This window comes from Ostrea edulis, chromosome 6 (genome assembly GCF_947568905.1).
Source record: "Ostrea edulis chromosome 6, xbOstEdul1.1, whole genome shotgun sequence".
NCBI classification, from domain to species: Eukaryota; Metazoa; Mollusca; class Bivalvia; order Ostreida; family Ostreidae; genus Ostrea; species Ostrea edulis.
This window is the reverse complement of record NC_079169.1, coordinates 26,255,654-26,278,486: the sequence shown is the minus strand read 5'-3', so window position 1 is coordinate 26,278,486 and position 22,833 is coordinate 26,255,654. Positions and strand designations below refer to the sequence as shown.

Here is a 22,833-nt window from a genome sequence, read left to right as displayed (position 1 = left end):
AGGTATTGTTGAATTTTCCCTTTCACATTTAATATTTTCATGAGGAAGGAAGACAGTGGCTAGGTAGAACAGGTACTAAACTCTGCGAAGAATGTATCTTTTTGTAAGGGTTTATGTGATGATTTGAAAGAATGTTGTCTTTTGAAATGAAACTTGAAGTATAAATTGGATGACATTTTTCTTTACTATATGAGTCGAACCATTCTATACTATACAAATGAATTTTTTTTTTCTAATTCTTTACAATATAACCCAGATAGGTTGGGAATATACATTAGAATATCATTCAACAGAGGTAGAACCTGCAAATGAAAGTTAAATGCCTCCCCCACAGATTTAGAATGTACATGTATTTGATTTTTACTAACTTTGGATCATAATTTGACTTAGGCTTTTGTGTAATTTGACATAAAAAATTATTCCTAACAGGGTGAAGTTATAGTAGTTCCCCTTTTGAGATTACTGTTGGGTAATAGAACATCGTTACTGTATTTTTGAAGCCAATCAGTATGGTATGAGTTTTAGAATAATTGATACACAAGCCAGATATATCTGAGAAGTTTTCGGTAGACTTTGTTGACTTATATCAAACAATTTGATATGTCAATTCTTATGACTCCTACAAAATTGGAAGTGATTACAAGTCACTTTATTTCTAACTTGGTATAAGTTTTTTAAATTGCAAAATCCTGATAGTTCCAATGCAAATAAAAAAGATCGAGAATAAATATTTTCATGCACATTTTTCATTTAAAAGTTGTGTTCTTTTTATAATTGATTGGGGAGAGTTAGGACAGGTTTTCCCTACGATTTCGAACTTTCTCTCGCAAAAATGTGATTCGTCATGTTCTCCATTCAAAATATCGCCAATCCTGATTGAACACAAGCAAACCAATTACAGCATGATTATGTTTTCTATCAATACTGACTATATAATGATAAATGAAGCTTCATTTATCTGCTGGTTATTATTAGAATAGTTATTGTCTTACCGAATCTAACGTTGCTCATCGATTTTCCAATCGAAATGAAATACATGATGCATAATACATATATTCGGCAGAGTGTATTTCCAGCTTTGTTGCTTTATCAGCCTGCATCGTTATTGAATTATAACCTACCCCTCTCGTGTCAGTAAAATATTCTACATCATCTGTTTAAATTGGTCACAAGTAGTATTCCTCTAATAGGATAGCTTAATGTAACCGGTAACCTCGATTATTTTGTATTGCTTATAGGAGTTGTGAGATTGCTTATAGGAATTGTGAGATTGATCACTGTTGTCTTCACATTTTATTATGAAGAATGTGACAAAGAAAAACAATATAAAATGGTGCTACTTTCTTGCTGACGTAGAATGTAAAGAGATGAAATTGGGCTGTCCAATTAAGAAGCCTGTGAGCAGTGGCGTTTTTCGTCATTTCAAATGGTTTTACTGTATACCAAAATATTTGTTGTGAAATTCCAAGTTGGTTTTGAATGTCTTCACCTAATATTGAATTAACAAATTGCAGTTTTAAAAGGTCGCAGATTGCATTTATAGCCCATGGTGAATATATTATAATATTTGGAATTAAATCTTTGAATTTGAATTATATTTTTCGTAAAACATGTTAAAAGTAGATACAACTTGATTGTGACCGAAAAAGCTCCCAACAACTGACGTTATATTCTCATGTCGATAATATCTGTTGCCTGAGGAATAAAGTAGGTATCAAGAAAATCCCTTTCCCTGAAAACGCCCGAAAAAGCGACGTCAGCCATCTGAAAGGAACAGAGCGCAATGATAATATTCTGTTTTGTCTGAAGAAAACGCCAATAGAGATGCAAATTGATGGCAAAAACAGGGAAAACTATTTATGTAATTAACACCGACTAATGTAATCCCCGCCAACAAATGTAATCCGGTTACATAACTTGTGCGAGATGCAAGTTACTAATGTAATCCTGATGAATGCACCTGCTAATATAACCCCTTTCCAATATATTAAACAGGTGGTTGATGATGTAGATATCACGTACCTGCAATGTTAACTGCTGATGAAATACCGGCTGTTGATTGATTCAATCCCGGAAACTAAGTTTGGGGCAAACTTTTATCACTCAGTTTCTTTTGATTAAGATTTGCCTTATAATAAATGTTGGTATTAGTTTTATTGATATTATTAAAGTCTTCCATCTTCAGCGGAAGACCTTTCTGTTATTCTTGGGATTATTTCTTTCTTTCTTTTTGTAATACAAATTTTGTGACAATGATAGCGCAAAAATTAACCATTTGATTTTCATGAAACTTTCAGACATAATTATTTTTGGTAAGTTTTAATTTGATATCTTAAGCAAAAGCATTCAAGGACTAAAATTTCAGCGGGTCGGTAATCTCGAAGAGGAAAAAAAATATAAAAAAAAATATAAAAAGGATGTGTGGGCGAATACTATTAATCGATCTAAATAACAGTAAAATTTTGTAACGATCGAACGACGCATTAAAGAAATATTGATGACCGGGGAAAAATAAGAACAGCAGAATCACTACAAACGGAAGACTTTACTAAGGAAAAACAGAATAACTAAAGGTCTTTCGTTGGAAACATCATCATAATTGGAATTGTCATCAGAAGAAACCGAGGAAACAGTATCTCCCAAACTCATTTTGTCATCAGAAGAAACCGAGGAAACAGTATCTCCCAAACTCATTTTGTCATCAGAAGAAACCGAGGAAACAGTATCTCCCTAACTCATTTTGGTACATGTAATAGAATCATGAAAGGTAAAGTTAACGAACAGTGATCAAATGCATAATTCCTATAAGCAATTCAAATTAGAAAGTTGGGCAAACACGGATCCTGCATATACCACAGGTGGAATCAGGTGCCTAGGAGGAGTAAGCATCCCCTGTCGACAGGTCACACAATATGATATGTTTCACATGATATCTGCATCGTCAACTACTTGTATGATGTATAATGTACTGGAAAGGGATTACATAAGCAGCTGTATTCGCAGTCGTTAAAGTAATAGGGATTACACTAAATATGCGACTCGCATAAGTAATGTTATCGGATTACATTAGGTGGCGGGGATTACATAGTCAGTGATACACAGGAGTCCCTCAGGGTTCTATATTGGGTCCTCTGTTTTTTATTCTGTTTGTAAATGACTACCCAACATGTCTCAAGCACTCTACAGTCAATATATATGCAGATGATACCACGCAAGATGTTTCTGATAAATCCTTAGATGTAATTGAAAAAAAAATAAAGGATGATCTTATAAATTCTATGGAATGGATGCATAAGAACAAATTGACAATAAATTTAAAGAAAACACAATGTATTTTAATAGGAACGTCACAGAAATTATCGAAATGTAGAAACCTTTGTATTAATGTTGGTGAAATTTTTATAGAAAATGTCAAATGTGCCAAACTTTTAGGTGTTTACATCGATGAATGTCTTACGTGGTCTTATCACACAGATGCCTTATGTAAAAAACTTAGTCAGAAACTAGGTGTTTTAAGGAGATTGAGTACTTTTATGTCAAAGGAGGCACTACTCAAAATTTACAATACTATTGTTTTTCCTCATTTTAATTATTGTTGTACAGTATGGCAGGATACAAAGAACAAGACAAATATTGATAGGCTTTTTAAATTACAAAAGAGGGCAGCAAGAATCATTTTACATATCAAAGTACCTCATTCAGTGTCAACTTCGTGCATGCTATCAAATTTGAGATGGATGCCTTTCATTGACTATTTTATTTATCGAAAAATTATTCTTATGTTTAAAGTTTTACATCATATGACTCCAGAGTATTTACATGTTTTTAGATTTGTGAATGAGGTAAACACAAGAAATACAAGACAGAGCTCCACAAATTTTATCTATGTTACAAGAGCCAAAACAAAATATTTTAAAAGATCTTTTATCATTTCAGCAGCAATTTTATGGAACTCGTTACCAGATTTTATAAGAAAATGTACAACTACCACGTCTTTTAAATCAGCCTATCTAAAACATTATTTTGACACTCAATGATACTCGTGTGTTTATTGTCTCTTTTCATTTAGTTCTTATCTGTATGTATATAAATTGTGATATTTCCATGCTTTGTGATATATTATGTTCTTGATATGTATATATGTTATAGACAGGACCACAATGTAAACTAGTTTATACAACTAATTGTGCAATCCTGTATAAATAAAGGATATTATTATTATTATTATTACATACATAACCTTAAAACGGAGACCCCATGTCATATTAGGCCTTGACATGATATGAAAACCTCACTGTTACGACCATGCACAGGTTATAGGAGGCACTTAACCTAACGCTGGTGACATCTCTACATGAATAATTCTCAGATGGGACGTAAAACAACATACGGATATTACGTATATTTGCTTTTGACCTCTTATGAACTCAACTCTCTTCTAGATGATACACTCAAGAGAGGAAGCTTGCAGGAGTGTATTGCAGCATTTTTTTTTTAATTTACCCAATGTGATTCAGAACTATTTTAAATTACAGTTAAAGGTATGGATATCATCAAGCTCCTCGACAGAAAGAAACTCCAAGGAACGCTAACTTTGTTATTAACTTTCATCATAGATTGTATTAAACCAAATTTCTAGTACATACTTCTAACTAGTCCGAAATATCTGACGTTTTCCTGGCTTTTTTATGATTTTGATATTTACCATGCCAGGAAAACGTCAGAACCGGCGCCATTACGTAAACTGGAAATTCGCCGCCTACAGCTGGAGGCGGTATTCTTGGGCCGATTTTAAATACTTGCGAGCCAAATTCAATGTTAAACTAATAATTAATCAATAAAACAATGCCTCTTGTACTTACTAATGTCGATTCTATGGGTTCTTTCATCACATAAATAGCCCCATGAAAAGATTTTAACAAACTGTCGAGCTTTGTTTTGAGTCACGTGACTCGTTCGCTCAAATGACAGTGAAAATTCGGTTGAGTACAATTGTGTGCTTCTTTTATCGAATTCTGGAGTGATATTTTCTTTTAATTGATATTAGTAAGTACAAGAAGCATAGTTTTATTGATTAGTTATTAGTTTAACATTGAATTCGACTCCAAAGTACTAGTATTTAAAATCGGCCCGAGAATGCCGCCTGCAGCTGGAGGCGGCGAATTTACAGTTTACGTAATAGCGCCGGTTCTGACGTTTTCCTGGCACAGTAAATATCAAAATCATAAAAAAGGCACGAAAACGTCAGATATTTCAGACTATCTTCTAACGTGGTTTGAACAAAGTTGGTTCCTTTCAGTAAACATTTCTTGAAGAAGAAAAAACTTTCATGTGACCCTTTAAAGGGACTGATTCACGATTTTACCCAAAATTTTGTTTTTCACTTTTAATGATCAAAATCTACTGTCTAATGTGTTTGAAAGATTTCACATGAAAATTAAGGTTATACATCATCACAGAAGCTCATTTTAGAGAGTTTATTAATTGTTTTGTAAACAAAGATTGCGATATGTTATTGTTTACGGAATTTTCAAAAGAAATGGATATCGATCTAAGTATTATTATATCTTTCATTTTTCAAGCATTTTTGGGGTGAAATGTGTCATCTAAAAGTTAAAATTTGTGACTATGCAAAATTAAGATGCATTGTATTACAAAATCAATATTTCACTTGTTTTTTTTTTTTTACATAAAAAGACTCGAGTCTTTGTTTACATAACACATATTTAAGGCTAAAATATTGCTTTCATTCATGCATTCAGAAGGTCAAAATGTTGGCTGTCAACATTAAATGAGTTATATTTCTAATGTTTAACATCAAAAATGAAAAATATTTTTATCAAAAATCGTGAACCAGTCCCTTTAAGATCTGAAAGTTTTACCGATATTGTAGAATGAAAGAAAGCAGAAGTGAGCAAGATCACATACCCCACGCTCCAACATTGCTTGATAATGCCTCACACAGTGAATGGTAATATTATGCATTACTGCAAGAACAGGACAGACGTGCTCGAAAATCTAAGTTCAATAGAGGCATAGCTCTTGGAAAAATTATTGAATCAGAGTTTCATACGAATATGCACATTTATACAGTGTGTCCTTCTTAACTACAAAGTCTCACGAAATTCTGTATAGCGGTCTACGAGGAGTTGCGTTGACAAAAAGGGGGGGGGGGCAGACAGACTGACGGACGGGTAAAAAACATTATACCCTCCGCAACTTCGTTGAGTGGGGTACAATTATGCATTTGCTTCAGAGAGATATTTCTAGAAGAAAGATTATTGCGGTGGATGTTCTGAATTCAAAGAATAATTTTAAAAAATCTTCATAGAATCTTACGGGGTTGGGTAGTTGAGGTATGTCCAGTGACTGCGTCATCTAATGGATAAGATGGGTAGGTATGTTATTGCAATGTCAGAGTCTGTTCATATTTCAAAGAAAATATTGAATCAATACTGAAGTAATATTTCGACATTGTCAGGTACCGTTTACTAGTACTTGAAACCTCTTCAGTTTCGTGCATAATCTTCTTTTTTCGTTTCAAAAAATATATCGATAGACAGAAATGATACATCACATGTAATTCTAATATTACAGACGCACGAATTGTTAATATTACAGACACATGTATATTTAATATTACAGACCTGGAGGTTTAAATCATCTTGATTTAAGCTCCAACTGCCAATTGCACAGGAATGATTTAATGGTGACTTTAAAAGTAAATAACCACAATCTCATCGAATGGAGCGAAGCATAGCATATCTTGTCATTGGGGTTCTGCTAACGTACCAACTTAACTGTGAGTATACAAGTTTCTCATCTGGTGATCGTTTTCCAAATGCTCTTTGATGGATTGGTAACGTTTTCGTCTCTTAACATTATTTGCAACATTTGATTAAATTAGCAATTAATCAACAGTTTTGGAGAGAGATAATTAAACCTTTCAAATAAAAATCAGTGTACATTTATTAGATAAAACTGAAAAGATGAAGCGGGATAAGACGGATTCTTTTTTATCATTACACAGCCTTCTTGTTCATGACGTCGTACAAAGTAAAGTCAAAATGATACAACGTTATCGTGAGCTATGCTGTAATTACACATATATCATTAAAGGATTAAACATGCGAAACACTTTTATGTTAAGTTTGTGAGTAAAATGTCCAGAGTTTAGACATCGATAAATTCTTCAAAAACAATGGTTCATTCTTATAATTCCAATTCGTTCCTTGTATTAAGAATTTCAATAATTTGAATAGTTTCCCCGTACTATGTTATTTGTTTTCAGGCACGTATGTATACATAATGTTTTTGGATTTTCTCGTTTAGATTTATTTTTGTCCAATCAAAACAATTGTAATAGATAACATTGGAATTATTCATATGTAAAGCTTCATACAAACATATGATAATCATTTTACGAAAACATATTTCTATGAAAAAATTTTGAGGAACATTGTCCAATTTGGAGACGGCCTATTTTGGTCACAAGCTACTTTGTTTTTTCTTCTTCTTTGAATTGCATGCTATTTAGAAGACGAAACAAATTTCAAAATATATAATGCTTTCATAAGGAAAATATCAGAATTCAGGGAATTTAGAATATTGTGGTTCATGTTTGGCCAACTCTTATTTTGGTATTTTTATAGGATTTATGAGATTGATGCATGTATACACCTGGAAAAAGTATTGCAATACCAAAATTACTTCTTCATAAAATTAAAAACAAAATAATGATGTTGAATTTAGCAACGGAATAGCGTCTGTAGCTTTGTTTATAATTTACCTGTATTTGTCTATTTTCCACTCTGTTGGGCGAGAATCGCCTGTGCGAATATTGTATTAATTTTCATCAGAATTGCGAGTTTTGTACACAGTACTTTAGTTCTTTATTCAACCTGTACAGTTTGACAATTTAAGCTTATTTTCCTTTCACGTCTAAATTGTGACTCCTCCGTTAGTCTCAAATGCTATCCGATAGTAGATTATTGGAACGAGTTAAGCAGGTGTGTCATTTAGAAATATCATAAACCAATAACGTCAAAATGTATGACGTTTCAACATGCTTGATTGATTGTATATTGTTTAATGTCCCTCTCGAGAATTTTTCATTCATATGGAGATGTCACCATTGCGGGAAAATGGCTGCAAAATCTAGGCCTATGCTCGGCGCTTACGGCCTTTGAGCAGGGAGGAATCTTTATCGTGACACACCTACTGTGACACGGGACCTCGGTTTTTGCGGTCTCATTCGAAGGACCATCCCATTTAGTCGCCTCTTACGACAAACAATGGATACTGGGGACCCATTCTGACCCGGATCCCCATGGGACTACTTTATTTCTAACTTGGTGTCAATTTTTCAACACATTACACGATTTTTCCTCACGTTAAAGTAAAGAGTGGTCTTTTTGACACCATAGACAGCTGCTGATCACAGAAACCTTCATATCTTGCAATCAGTCATCCAACAATTGCTTTGTTACACACCACTCTGATTCTACGCTCATGTACTCTGAATTTGATGCCCTTTGTATGCTCTTACGAGGCAGAATTTCTTCAAAAGCTTCCACGGGAGGAGTAAAAAATTTCTTGCTATGGCTTACATTTCGACATTTAGATGCATCTATGACGTTCCATTTATCAGCAATATACTTTCATTTTTATTCGATTCGAGTAAAAGACACCACATAGTCTTCCACATCTTCACACTTAGATATTCTGTTGAACACAGATGTGTAGGGCGAACTAACACCTCAATTTTATGACAAATGGGATGACTTCAGCTTCTCCATGGTCAACTTCTTATATTTATGTAAACATTTTTCATGATGACCTGCATGTGGTGCTTATGTTTCTCATCTGATTCGACACGCAAGAGCATGTTCTGCGTATCATCCGTTTTTAAATCGAAGCAGGTTACCGATAAATGAATTGATCTTATAGGGATTTTGATAGTCTGCATTTCGCAATTTCAATGGTCATTATAACGATATAATTTACAAATACAACTCACCGTTAAGTCGAATGATATCTGAGGTGTTTCCTATCAAGTTTCTCCGTTTACCTGATATAGGGTTTACGGCGAATTTGACCTGTCAACAGGGGATGCTTACTTCTCCTTGGCACCGTATCACACCTTTTGCGTGTCCGAGTGTCCATGTTTGCACTACTCTTATTTGTATTCTTGATAAGAATTATGAAATTGATACTGTTCCTTATGTTCACATTTTCACAAATTGGCCATCAAGCTTGTCATCATCTTTCAATCATCTCTAGAATTAGTAGAACATACCAGTTAATAAATGACGTCAGATTTGCAAGATCTGGAAGACCCCGTAAAATGTCTGTTCGGGAGTACAATGCACTCAGAAGGATGGTTAGGCGAAACGTTTTTACGTGTACCAATAGCTGAAATGTAAAGAGGGGGATTGCGACATCTTTTGTTTTCGACGATAACAGTGTGGAATCGACTATAGTCATTTTGCTATTGTGCAAGAAAGATCCATTTTAAGAGACATTCGCTTGTGTTCATGTTGTGTAGGTTTTTTTTGCGTAGTGAGTCAGTTGTGACACCATCATGGTCTGCTTAAAGTCAATATTTGAACCCTATTGAGCACATTTGGGACATCATTGGTAGCTCAGGAGTGGCAAGTTCTACCACAATATCATATTCAACGTTTGATCATAGGTTTAAGAATTCATCTAAAGTCGTGTGAACGGAAGTCACACTATATAGATAATAATAAAGAAAAACCTGTTTACTTTAAAATTCACAACATGTTAACCTTATTTAACTTTCTTTCATTGATAATAGATATTTGAATCAATAGATATTAACAGCTGTGAAGGAGAAACTTCAAACTTACTGTGCGACTACATATGCCAGAAGTGGTGTTAATCAAATGTGGATTCTAAAAAATTCTAAAACACTTTTAGTAAACTTGAAATCGCAGAATTTTTCCCAAATCAATAACATTAAAACCTATGACTTTTCAACACTATACACGACCATTCCTCACGATAAATTAAAGACTACACTTTTCGACATCATAGACAGTTGCTTCTTCAACAAAAATTGAAAAAGGAAATATTCATATCTAGTGATCAGTCATCCAAAAATGTACTTTGTTAAACACCACTCTGATTCCACGCACAAGTACTCTGAAGTTGAAATAAAAAATATTCTAGAGTTCCTCATTGACAATATCTTCGTGGTCTTTGGTGATCAGGTCTTCCAACAGTCTGTTGGAATTCCCATGGGCACGAATTGTGCTCCTTTGTTAGCTGACTTGTTTCTATATTCATATGAAGCAGAATTTATTCAAAAACTTCTACGTGAGAAGAAAAAATCTCTCACTGTGGCCTTCAATTCGACATTTCGATAAATCGATGACGTTTTGTCTGTTAACAATGATAACTTTCATTCATATGTCGATTTGATATATCCCTGTGAGCCCGAAATAAAGGACACCATAGAGTCGTCCACTTCTGCTTCATACTTAGATATTTTATTGAAAGTAGACATTAACGGAAGACTGACAAGTGAACTGTATGATAAACGGGATGACTCCCGCTTCTCCATCGTCAACTTCCCATATTTATGTAGCAATATTCCCTGCATGTGGTGTTTATATATCTCAACTGATTCGATATGCAAGAGCTTGTTCTGCGTATATTCAGTTTTTAAGTCGAGGTAAGCTACTGACAAACAAGTTGATGGTACAGGGGTTTTAACAGTCTCGATTGAAGTCAGCATTTCGCAAATTCTATGGTCGTTATAACGATCTAGTTCGTCAATACAACTTATCATTGGGTCAAAAGCTGTCTGACGTGTTTCATACCGATTGTTAAGCCGTTCTTTGCACACTGATTTTGACTGCGGATAACTCCGTTTACCTGAAGAGGATATAGGACTCACGGCGGGTGTGACCGGTCGACAGGGGATGCTTACTCCTCCTAAGAACCTGATCCCACCTCTGGTATATCCAGGGGTCCGTGTTTGCCCAACTATCTATTTTGTATTGCTTGTAGGAGTTATGAGATTGATCACTGTTCGTTGTCTTCACCTTTCATAGAGGCATAATTTTTAATTGTAAAATTTCCTAAAAATATCACATCTTATATTTGAAAAAGAATGACAACGAATGCTATTACTGGTTGCGTTTTGACATTTTAATGATAAGTGATGACATTAAAAAATAACGTCAAACATGGACACTGCCATCTTATATAGTATGAAATTAATCATCGTACTTCGGCTGAGAGAAAAAAGCTGGTGTTGCGACATTTTGTCCAGTTGTATATTTCAGTTTTACAAGTGAAAATTGCATCAAAGCTTGTTTTCTTTCTATGTCAGGTCAAATTTGTAATTTGGAAAAATTCCATCTCAAGCAAACAATATAATTTATCGTATTTTCATTCAACATCAGGCAAAGTGTGTAATTTGGGGATGTCATATAGGAACACAACCACAGCATCCTCGGAATATGGTGATCTGACTCCAGATAAAGCCGTCGATGGTTTCTATTCCTTTCAACGACATCAATGTTTCAGTTCATCGCATTCAAATAATATTTCTGCTTGGTGGGAAGTGACTTTTCAGTCTATCTCCAAAATTTTCAAAATTAACCTCGTCTTCAGGGACACTGGTAGGTATACTCTGCAAGTGAAAAAAGAACTTTGTTAAAGGTTTTAAGCATTTAAGAACCTTTTATACACTAATCTGAAAAAGAAAACATTATCAATGACCAGAATAATATTCATTAATGAATAAGGATTTTTATGCATTTCCAGATAATGTGCTTTCTTGAATATGACGAGACCAAATCTGGATTACAAATCTTAAAAGTGTTTGGTAAAACATGTAGATCTACATATGTAGTTTTAAAAAACCAAATCTGGACTATACAACTTAAAAATTACCTTCGAAAGTGGTTTTGTATGAATCCAAGCTAGATGAAAATGATTTCTGATAAAGATCTGACAGAGCGAGGAATTTTTTTGGCTCTTTCAAATGAGTAAACCTGTCCAATTTTCAAGAGAAGCAAAGAAATCCGAAACATACGAAAATACGATCTGGTTTTTAGGTGTTTTATGATAATTTCATAGATTCTCCAATCTATCCTTTTTGCGCCGACTGTGTTACAAAATGTCGCCGAAAATGCGCTAAACTTTTCACTTATGTCTTTTATAGTTGTCCGCCATGCTGGTTATTACCTCTTCATAACAAATCAGACGGTGAACGCTAGTGACTTGATCCATCTTGACCCTGTGTACCATGACGAGGAACCAAGTCCAAGTCTACAGAACACCATCATATTCCCTGCGGGTCACAGCGGTGTTCAGGTGTATCTCTACATCAACCAATCTAACCAGGAAAATGTAGTGATAATTGAGCCGTGTGAAGTGGAAATTTACGGTAGTTGTCTTATATTCAATTCACTGTTGTTCGTGTCGTTGGTCATTTTAGTTATATATATATATATATATATATATATACAGTAAAATTGTACAAAATGTCCATGGTATAGGTAATAAGTAGAAAAAATATATATCCAATATCCAACAATGACTAAGTACACATGATCCACATTTAATTAATTACACTTGTATATATATATATATATATATATATATATATATCCAAATGAAGTTAAATTTTCTGTGCTTTATATTCAATATTTCTTCACTTAGGGCAGTTATGTTCATTTAAGAGTTCATTGCTATCTGTGCTTCACACACACACACACACACACACACACACACACACACACACACACACACACACACACACACACACACACACACACACACACATATATATATATATATATATAAATATATATATATATATATATATATATATATCTGTGTGTGTGTGTGTGTGTGTGTGTGGGTGTGTGCGTGCGTGTGTGTGTGTTTAAATTGTGCTCTTTGTATATATTGTAATGTGTTTGCAAATGTGTTTTGAAATAGATATATTTAGATCTGGTTCAAATTCCAACTTCCACTCCTCTGTCGTAAGCAGGGGATGAAAGGGTTTACCTGGTTAAAGGAAGATATATTGAATTGCTGTAAAAGTACCAAACATGCCTGATGCGTAAGAATACTAAATGATGGAAATTGAAATAGAATGCTGAGCATAATGCCAGAAATGAAATGCTGCGGATCTTGAGCGCAATACATAGGTTATCTGGTGCTTTACTAAAGCTTGATGATGTATCAATATTTGTGAAAAATTCTCGAATCAGACATAAAACAACAAATAAACCTTACCTTCATTTAATCATTAAAATGTTTTCTTTGTTGTTTTATTGGGCGATAAAGGTAGCTAGCATTGCAGAAAAATATCATAACCCGCATAATTATAAACGGGTAATGAAATTGTTTTGCAATGGTTGCTATCTTTATCACCCGATACAACAACAAAGAAAGACATTTTTATGTTTATATTCTTTTTATGTATTTTTATAAAATATAAACTAAATTTAGATACCGAAATGTCATAGTTGACCATTTCGTTACTTTAAATGAAACAACCAATGCAACCTTTCACCTTGACGACACTCCATAAATTATATAATAATCATGCGGACAAATGGTACTGAAATCCTGATTGAACTAGTTTGCAACAAACAAGTATTCATTGTCTATGATGGAAACCATTTCAACTTCGAAAGAAATAGGAGGAAAGAATTCAGTGAATGTGAATATTGTATTTTAGTGTCAGAAAATAATGAATGCAATTAGGATAATTTTTTATGCATATATTAAAAAAAATTATATTTGTCATTGCAAAACAAATTATGATTACATGTACAAGTTAATGGAAAAAATGATAAAATGTTACAAATCTGTAGACACCCTTCATTTCTCCATTATGTAAATTCAGAGCGAACGAAGTCGCAAAAACCGAAAGCAAACTGTTTTGTTCACAAGCCATTGAATATCATCCCTTTGATATAGATCTAAAACTTACATTTCATACCTGTTTCAATGACATATGTTCACAGGAAAGATTGGGACTTGCTGAAATTGATGTTCATTTTTCAGGCTGTGTTGAAGGAGACGTCAATGAATCATGCGCCTGCGTAAATACAACAATAGGTGGACAGGGCCCTGGTGAGTCCTGAAAACGTATTTGGGGTATTGTCGTACTGCTTCAGACTGGTGCAGGTGTTGGTAGATTTCACAAGTGTAGGTTAAAAGAGAATATTGTGTATATCGACCTCACGCAAGTGAAAACTTTCCTTTTTGTCCAGTCCAATGATCGAGGAAGAGAGAGAGAGAGAGAGAGAGAGAGAGAGAGAGAGTGTGTGTGTGTGTGTGTGTGTGTCATGGGTTATGGCTGCCAACATTAAGGAACACACAAAGAAATTCCTTGTGTCATATATGACTGGGAGTTCCATGCACGTATTGAGACAAGAAAAGGGAGTTTTGGTATGCCGAGGTTCTTGCATATGAGTCAAGGAATCTCTATGTGTGTACCTTAATGTTGGCAGCAGTGGGTACACGATATGATGGGGACAGGTTCACAATCCTATACATCATCTCTGCTTTAGCCAATACCCTCATATCCTGTTGGGCGTCTTTAACATGTTTTATGTCGCTTATATTTCCTCTCTATACACCATGATAGGTCGCTCCAAAGTAGTGTACCTCAGAGTCTTGGTGTTCATATAGACATATTACTCTGCAAAAATGCTCAGGTGGAATTTGCTTTATATTATGATACACTTGGTGAACCACCTAGATAGTTTCCGATGGATTTGCTATTTTCCTACCTTTTAACTGATGGTTATAGATATATACATGTATGTTATTTCCGATTTATGGGTGCATTAACCAGCAAAGAGTCTCACTTTTGATGATTTGGACAGATACTCTGGTAGCTCATCCATAAATAGTAAAAATATGAGAGAAACCAGGGCACTGTCCTGTGACACTCCTGAATTAACTGGTGTTGATTTCAAAGCACTACCTTCTAATGCAGCTCCATGTTCCCTTCCATTCATGGATGCTGCCTCTGATGCCATAATGGTGGGATTTATGCAGAGGTCTTTGGTGACTACCTTGAGGAAGGCCTTTGAAAACTTTAGCAGTATAGCATCATTCCATCTGTTTGTCCCTTGTTTTCTGCACTTCTAGCAAAATCCTAGAGAATACTGATAAGTTGGGTTTCACAGGATCTCCTCTTCTCGAAGTCATACCAAGCATCTGTATGGACGTGCAGTCGATAACATTGTTGCATGATGCAACTACAAATGATGTACTTCACGAATATACAGGCAACAGACTTTAAGGACACTTGTCTGTGATTAGCTGCAAGTTCTTTATACTCCAAACAATTGGTGTTACATCATCGTATGAAATCATCATAGTCTTTCTGATATAATGTTCTCGTCGCCCTCTTAAGGTGGTATCGTCGTTGTTCCTTTGGTGATTTTGTCTCACTTGCCTTGAACCATTTTTTTTAGTCGACCGAGTTTCTTAATCTGTGTGTTTGTGCATGGTTGGTTAAATCATCGAGTGTTGCTGATTTAACAAATTTGTCTCTAATGATAGATAGACTTGAAGTGATTTCACTTCAAATTTTGTTAATGCTAGATGTTACATTAAAACTGTTTACATTCTTTTCTAAGATGGCAATTTCTGCGTTCATCGTGATGGTATAGGCATGTTTCCATACCTAAATTTTCCTCATAATTTGTTTGAATTTAGATACATGAATCGATGACTCTACGAAAACGAAAAAAAAAAGTTACGGAGATGTTGATAACCTCAAGAGTACTTTTTGATTGATATGTCAACAGGGGATGCTTACTCCTCCTAGGCACCTGATCCCACCTCTGGTGTGTCCAGGGGTCCGTGTTTGACCAACTATCTATTTTGTATTGCTTGTAGGAGTTATGAGATTGATCACTGTTCGTTATCTTCACCTTGCATTGATTACTGTTCGTTATCTTCACCTTGCATGTAAGCATCGTCATGTAGTGTTAAGTTGGTCGTAGAAGATGTCAGGATTGGTCCACGATAGTGGTTTGAAATTTTCATTCCCATTGGAATATGCTTAGGTGAGCGATGTGGTCAGTGGGTCATTTGCTATTCATTACTGTATTACTTTTAGCTCTTCGATTGCATGTATCGTAGAAGGATACATTAGAGAGTGGGACTCGTTCAGTGTATGGTAAAAATGTAATTTCACAATAAAATAAAGATTCATGTATACAATGAATATGTTCTAAATTTGAACATTAAGGATATGATCAATTATTGTGAAATTCTATATTTGATAGATCTTTGGCAAACCAGTGTGGCATTTAGAAATGGATCGCTTGCACTCACTTGCGATGACTACTACTTGTCCATCATGAATATGTCGGATTTTAATGTTTCTGAAATTTTACCAATACTAGAAGCGTGTGATGGAAAACAACATTGTTCATTCAAAAGCAGCTCCAACATACAACATAAAACACTGATGTTCTATTGTCAGAGTAAGTAAAATCAATGTTTAGTAACTATACCACATAAAACACTGATGTTCTATTGACAGGGTACGTAAAGTCAGACAATGTTTAGTGACTATACAACATAAAACACCGATGTTCTATTGACAGGGCAAGTAAAATCAGACAATGTTCAGTCAAGATACAATATATCAGTTCCCACACACAACATAAAACACTGAGGTTTTTTGCAAGGTTATATAAAACCAGACAGTTTACGATCTTAACCAGAAATGTTCTTCACTGAATATTCTTTCAAGAAAAACAACAAGTTTAGAAAAGGTTTCCTTTCCAACAGAATCAGTGTGCTTTTCTTCAGCGTGACAAAGCTGGTTAAGATACTTTAGCGAAAATTAATTATGTAGCATGCAAGGTGAAGATAACGAACAGTGATCAATCTCATAACTCCTACAAGCAATACAAAATAGACAGCATGAAATTCTTTATCACCTCTGTCTTTCTCTCTCTCTCTTTCTGTATTAATTTGAGAAATAAATTTAATTTTTGATAATACACAAGGACATGAACTGCAACACTTTATGCAAGGATACGTCGTGAAAAGGGTATCAGGACAACTCGCTCCCTCTTTGGGACAACTCGCCCCCTCTCTTAAGATAATCTCCCCTTCATATCATACATGTTTACAATTATTATTTTAGGTCTAAATCCAAGAGATGTATTAGCAAAAATTAATAAATTTCTTATAGATGTATATACATCACAGACAAAAAAAAAAGACATGTTTACATAAACACCGAACTTTTTATGCAAGACGAAATATTTTAGTGAAAATCAAGTGTTTGGGTTCAAATTCATCATCACTCTTACATGTACATGTAAAATATATAATTTCTCGGAAGCAAGTAAGCGTTTGGTAGGGAGGGTATTAGCTTGGTGTACGGCTGACGTACTATAATTATCTATAATCTGCGTCTGTTGTTAAATCTAATTGTTTGATTTCCCCCAAGCTGTTACTTCAAACGTTAAGGTACTCATCATCTGAGTACTTTTCACTTTGAAATCGCCGCGTAAAAAGAATCAGTAAAGCAAAGCCGTTATAAAATTTCTACCATGGGAATTTTATGATTTTTCAACGGGAATTAGTTGAGAAACGCATTAAAAGATAATTACATGTATCAGAATATTCATGCATCACATTTACACTTAAATATACTCTATCGATAAAACACACACGCACCTCCCAACCCCCCAAATATTGTTCTCAGTATTGGAAACATTTAATCAATTACCTGAAGATCGGTAAATATAATTTTCCTTGCCAAATGATTTATGAAAAATATAATTTTTTCTGAAATGCAATGATTAAATATGTGTATAATTTCTATTAGAATTTACCATTCGTGTTAAAGTATGAAATAAAAACACGTATCTTTATAGGGTTAAAAGTGTAAATTTTTGTAGAATATACACGCATACACAAAATGAAAATAAAATATGATAATATATTTATATATAATATTGGGGCGAGTTGTCTCAAGGAAAGGGGCGACTTGTCCTGAGAGAGGGCGAGTTGTCCTGGGAGGGCGAGAGGCGAGTTGTCTTGAGGGCGAGTTGTCCTGAGAGGCGAGTTGTCTTGAGGGCGAGTTGTCCAGGATTCGTGAAAATTATGCCGGCGTAACAAGGCGCAGTAGTCTGGTCCCCCTTCCCACAATTCCGTTCGCGCACTCTCTACATGTAGAGAGTGCGCGAACGGAATTGTGGGAAGGGGGACCAGACTAAAGGCGCAGTTCATAACCTCAAGTATTATTTTTTCATATTTACATTTTTCTTTCATTTCTGTCTGAATTCTTAGCCGTTAAATAGACGTACTATATTCATTGTTCATAGTGTTCATAGCTGCATAGCATTCATGAGGAAATGTCTATCTTTACCGTTGGTAAAGATACTGAAGGCAAAAACATCGGAAATATAAATATTTTTAAATGTCATGAAGCTGCAGTCTCAGATGCACACAAAATGTATGCAATATATACTAATTGAGCATATGGCAATTATGGAATGTACCAGAAGTAAACAGAAAAAACTAGTGTATATACCATGATGCAACAGTGCATTATACGTTCACAATCTTAGGGATAATGCGATTTAGATATCGAAAATCTTTTTTCAAACTGTTTGATTAATTATCTGCTTTCTTTGACAAATATTCTTTATATGTAATGTGGACCTCATGACCTCTTTGCAATAAATCCTGCAATTTTGTAGAGTGTCACCTCGCATGCAGAAGAACAATGCTACAAATCACAGTAAAAATAAGTGATACTTGATCATTTGAGAACAAATATTCATACATAACCCTCTCTCTCAGTGAATCACTATCTGCATGATTCTTACAATTGCAGAATTTTCTTGAATTGAAGTTTTTTTTTTTAATTTGCAAGTTTGATGGTAACATGTTACATACAATTTATATCACACAAGACCCCCCCCCCCTTTTTTTTTTTTTACCACGAATATAGATGGAAAGTAGTAATACCTCTAGTACACGATGACTAATTACTAACAGATGTTTCATACAGTAAGAAATTCTTTGTGTCGAAATTTTACATGCCTGTATATTCTTTACAGATAAATGCTCAAATGAAAACTACACTAACTCTCATCTTAACCGTACTGTGGTAGAAGACTTGGGAATAAAATACCAACCAGCAGTCAGCGATTCATTTACTGCATTCCTAAAGTCACGTGTTTACGACTGTAAAGGACGTCACATCCTAACCAGCGGAAATCTCACGCGTCAGTGTCAGGAGCAGGAACGGTGGTCGGGGGAAGATCCAGTGTGCAATGGTAAGATATATTTTGATCTGATTAAGACTAATTCTTCAATACTTATTATTGTGTGTTGTTTAACGTCCAATTTGAGAAAGAATGATATGGATTTGCTCGATCGAGGAATCGACCCACAGCGAGATTTAAAATCCCGGAAAAAATTATAAGTTTGAGGTCACCTTTTTCTCTCTGTGCACTCAAATATCTTCAAATCATAAAGTTTCTGAATTTCACTGACAACGGGGTTATAGTCCTTTCTATATTGATGATCTATTTGGCAAATAACGCTATTTTCTCAAATTATAGCACGAGGCCATGTATCATTTTAACTGTGTTATTCGACACAGACGCCGTCTGACGCCACGTTTTAATAATGATGCCATACAAGATTTGTTGGGCTTGTTGTCGAAAAACTCCACCAGCAAAAGGTTCGTTTGGTGGTCCATCACTTTTAAAGGCAACCTCCAACAATGCTATATTACAACGATAAGATATTCATGAAGAAATATTCATTCGTTGTTTTTTTTCATTCCTGTATGAACTATCTATTTGATAAACGCATATATAAATTTAGATGGCCTTTAAAATGTTCAATCAAATCCGGAACCAGTTTCGACTTTTATTTCATACATCGTGCTTAAGATTTAAAACCACTATGGACCTCCCCTTTTGTTCTTTCCATATGATCCTTTCCATTGAAATAGAAACGTCACTAATTGTATGTTAGTTGACACTGAGTCGGAGCAATGAAGGTTCTTTAATGTCAACCCATGTATGAAATATTATCACTATCAAACAGTTTTCAAGATATTAGGCAAACATGAATTGTATAGAGTATTGCATTGCACCTGGTGACCTTTGACCTTTTGACCTGAAAATCAATAGATGTCGTCTACTACCAATGTCCAACCCACGTATGAACTATTATTACTATCAAACAGAGGGTTCTGAAGATATTGAGCGGACACTAATTTTAAGAGTACTGCATTGCACCTGATGACCTTTGATCTTTTGATCTGAAAATCAAATGGGGTCCTCTTCTACTCATAAGCAGCCCACATATGAAATATTATGTTTACCATCAGGCGAATGGTTTTTAAAATATTGAGCGGACAATATGTGGTCTACCAACCGACCGACAGGCGCAAAGCAATATGCCCATCTTCTTTGAAAGGGGAGGGGGGGGGGGCATAAACATAAACCTTATTACACACTTTGATACATGCAGAGTGATATCATCAACAATATATTATACTTGTGTAGAGACAATTGTATATTTTTCATATCTATTACAATGAAAATTCATATTATTAAAGAGTATGGAAAATTATAGGTTTTACAATACATGTACAAGCAATAGTGTACAACAGAATTAATTGAATATCCACAGTCACTTGTCAGCAGCCAGTTCATGACAATAGCACTACTATCCGTCAGTCAAGATCTCTGATATATTTTGAGGACTATAGTGTGTCATACACATGCAGAGAACATCATCGTCACGTCCATGGCAATCTCACCAGAGTTTGTAACGGTAGTGGTGATTGGTCAGGAGAAAAACCTGTCTGTAGACGTAAGTACGTTGTGAAAAAGCTGAAATCCACATCGTATGTTGGTATATTGTATAATAATTCTCTTTCATATTTCAGGTTGTAAATGTCCATGTGATAGAGTAAAGACCCAATATTTCATCACAGACACAGAGGTCCTTCGAAAGAAAATAAATAAACTGAACAATGAATTGAAAGTCCACCGAAAAGACCTCTCCGCAACCGTGAGAGCGAAGACCTGCGCAAAAGACGAAAGGAAGTCTTCGAAATATCTTGGTTTCATCACTGGAATAGGAATTACTACGGCTGTGTTGGTAATCATCGTTTGTAGTGACCTTCCATTGATGTACAGACAAGTCCGATTTGGACCTTACGCCTCTCGTACACGTTAAAGAAAGGTGGTTTATGAACTTACGTACACCGTCCTCTGTACGTAATAATTTAATTGCTTTAAAAATTCACAATCTTTACATGATTTAGACATGCACTGTGCTGTTAGACGTTCATTTATTGTTCTGTAACAGGAAAATATGAATGAATCAATAAATTCATCATAAAAATTATCTTAAAATGATAATTCATGCTAACACTCCATGTATTCAGTCCTTTACATATCTAGATGTGAAGTTCAACTCAATATCACAAAGTCAGCTTGAATCTCAAACTGACCAAGAATATTTTGCTAATAAATAAACTATTTTGTGAACCACGAAGAACAAGAAATGTGTGTAAAACATATATGCCCCCATGATACAAAATTTAAAAGGGTTATACGCATGCATCAATAAATTGATAGTAGTGCCAAACCAGTTCAAGATATTGAGCAGATAATATCTTCCTATGTCCAGAGTGAATTGACCATGTGATCTAAAAATCAATAGGGGTCATTTACTCCTCATGCTGTACCAGTGTACCAAGTTTGGTGTCAATCAAGCAAATGATTCTTAAAATATAGGAGAGATATCACTAGTTTGACCCTTGGTCATGTGACCTCAAAACCAATAGGGGTCATCTACTCCTTAAGATGTACCAGTGTACCAAGTTTGATGTCTATCAATGAAAGGGTTCTCAAGATATTGTGGAGACAGTATTTTGCTACGTCCAGTTAGACCCTTAACCTTTTACCATGTGACCTCAAAATCAATAGGGTTTATCTACATAAGATGAACCAGTGTAACAAGTTTGATGTCTCTCAAGCAAAGAGTTCTCAAGATATTGAGCGGACAGTATCTTTCTATGTCCAGTTTGACCTTTGACCTCAAAATCAACAGCGGTAATCTACTCCTAATGATGTACTAATGTATCAAGATTGATGTCTGTCAAGCAAAGGATTTTCAAGATATTGAACAGACTGTATATTCCTATGTCCAGTTTGACATTTGACCATGTGACCTCAAAATAGGGGTTATCTTCTCCTCAAGATGTATCAGTGTATTGTGTTTGATGTCTGTCAAGCAAAGGGTTCTCAAGATATTGAGCTGACAATATATTCATATGTCCAGTTTGACCCTTGACCTTTGACCATGTGACCACGAAACCAATAGGGGTCATATTCTCCTCAAGATGTAACAGTGTATCGGGATCACTATTTAATGTCACTACGGCTTGGCTGTGCTATTGGGGCAGACGCCTTCACTGCCGGCTTGGCTGTGATATTTGAACTGACGCCAACACCTGCCGTCGTGTTTGGACCACCAACACGTAGCTGTGATATTAGGATATATCAACCGAATCATGTCGAAATTACGGTGCAATCTACTTCAATAAGATTGCATGCATTGATTATGAACTTCGTGCGGCCATTCATAGATAAGTTGTTTAAGGATTCGCCCAAGTTAAACTGACTTAATTAAGGTAGTACGAAACAGATACGTAAATTTCCTCAAATTCATTCTTTTTTAAACTTTAATATTTGTTCTAAGGAACAAAATCTCTTACAGTGCATGGTGTAAAAGAAATCTTCTCCACACAGTCTTAAA

At 34.9% G+C, this 22,833-nt stretch overlaps 1 protein-coding gene across 1 annotated transcript; it reads left to right on the top strand.

The window, feature by feature from the left end:
* Nucleotides 1–6,675: 6,675 nt before the first annotated feature.
* LOC125683013 (uncharacterized) lies at nt 6,676–21,415 on the top strand. The gene is made up of 8 exons (XM_048923675.2): nt 6,676–6,802; nt 11,436–11,654; nt 12,200–12,424; nt 14,059–14,127; nt 16,302–16,502; nt 19,104–19,322; nt 20,695–20,877; nt 20,954–21,415. Exons 1-8 carry the CDS (start codon nt 6,745–6,747, stop codon nt 21,244–21,246), a joined length of 1,467 nt encoding a protein of 488 aa, XP_048779632.2. The 5' UTR covers nt 6,676–6,744; the 3' UTR covers nt 21,247–21,415.
* The last annotated feature ends 1,418 nt before the right edge of the window (nt 21,416–22,833 follow it).

Coding starts and splice junctions, on each gene's coding strand:
- LOC125683013 (XM_048923675.2), top strand. CDS start 6,745: ATGGAGCGAAGCATAGCATATCTTGTCATTGGGGTTCTGCTAACGTAC. Junction 11,655..12,199: donor CCTCGTCTTCAGGGACACTG/GTAGGTATACTC, acceptor TGTCTTTTATAG/TTGTCCGCCATGCTGGTTAT. Junction 16,503..19,103: donor ACTGATGTTCTATTGTCAGA/GTAAGTAAAATC, acceptor TATTCTTTACAG/ATAAATGCTCAAATGAAAAC.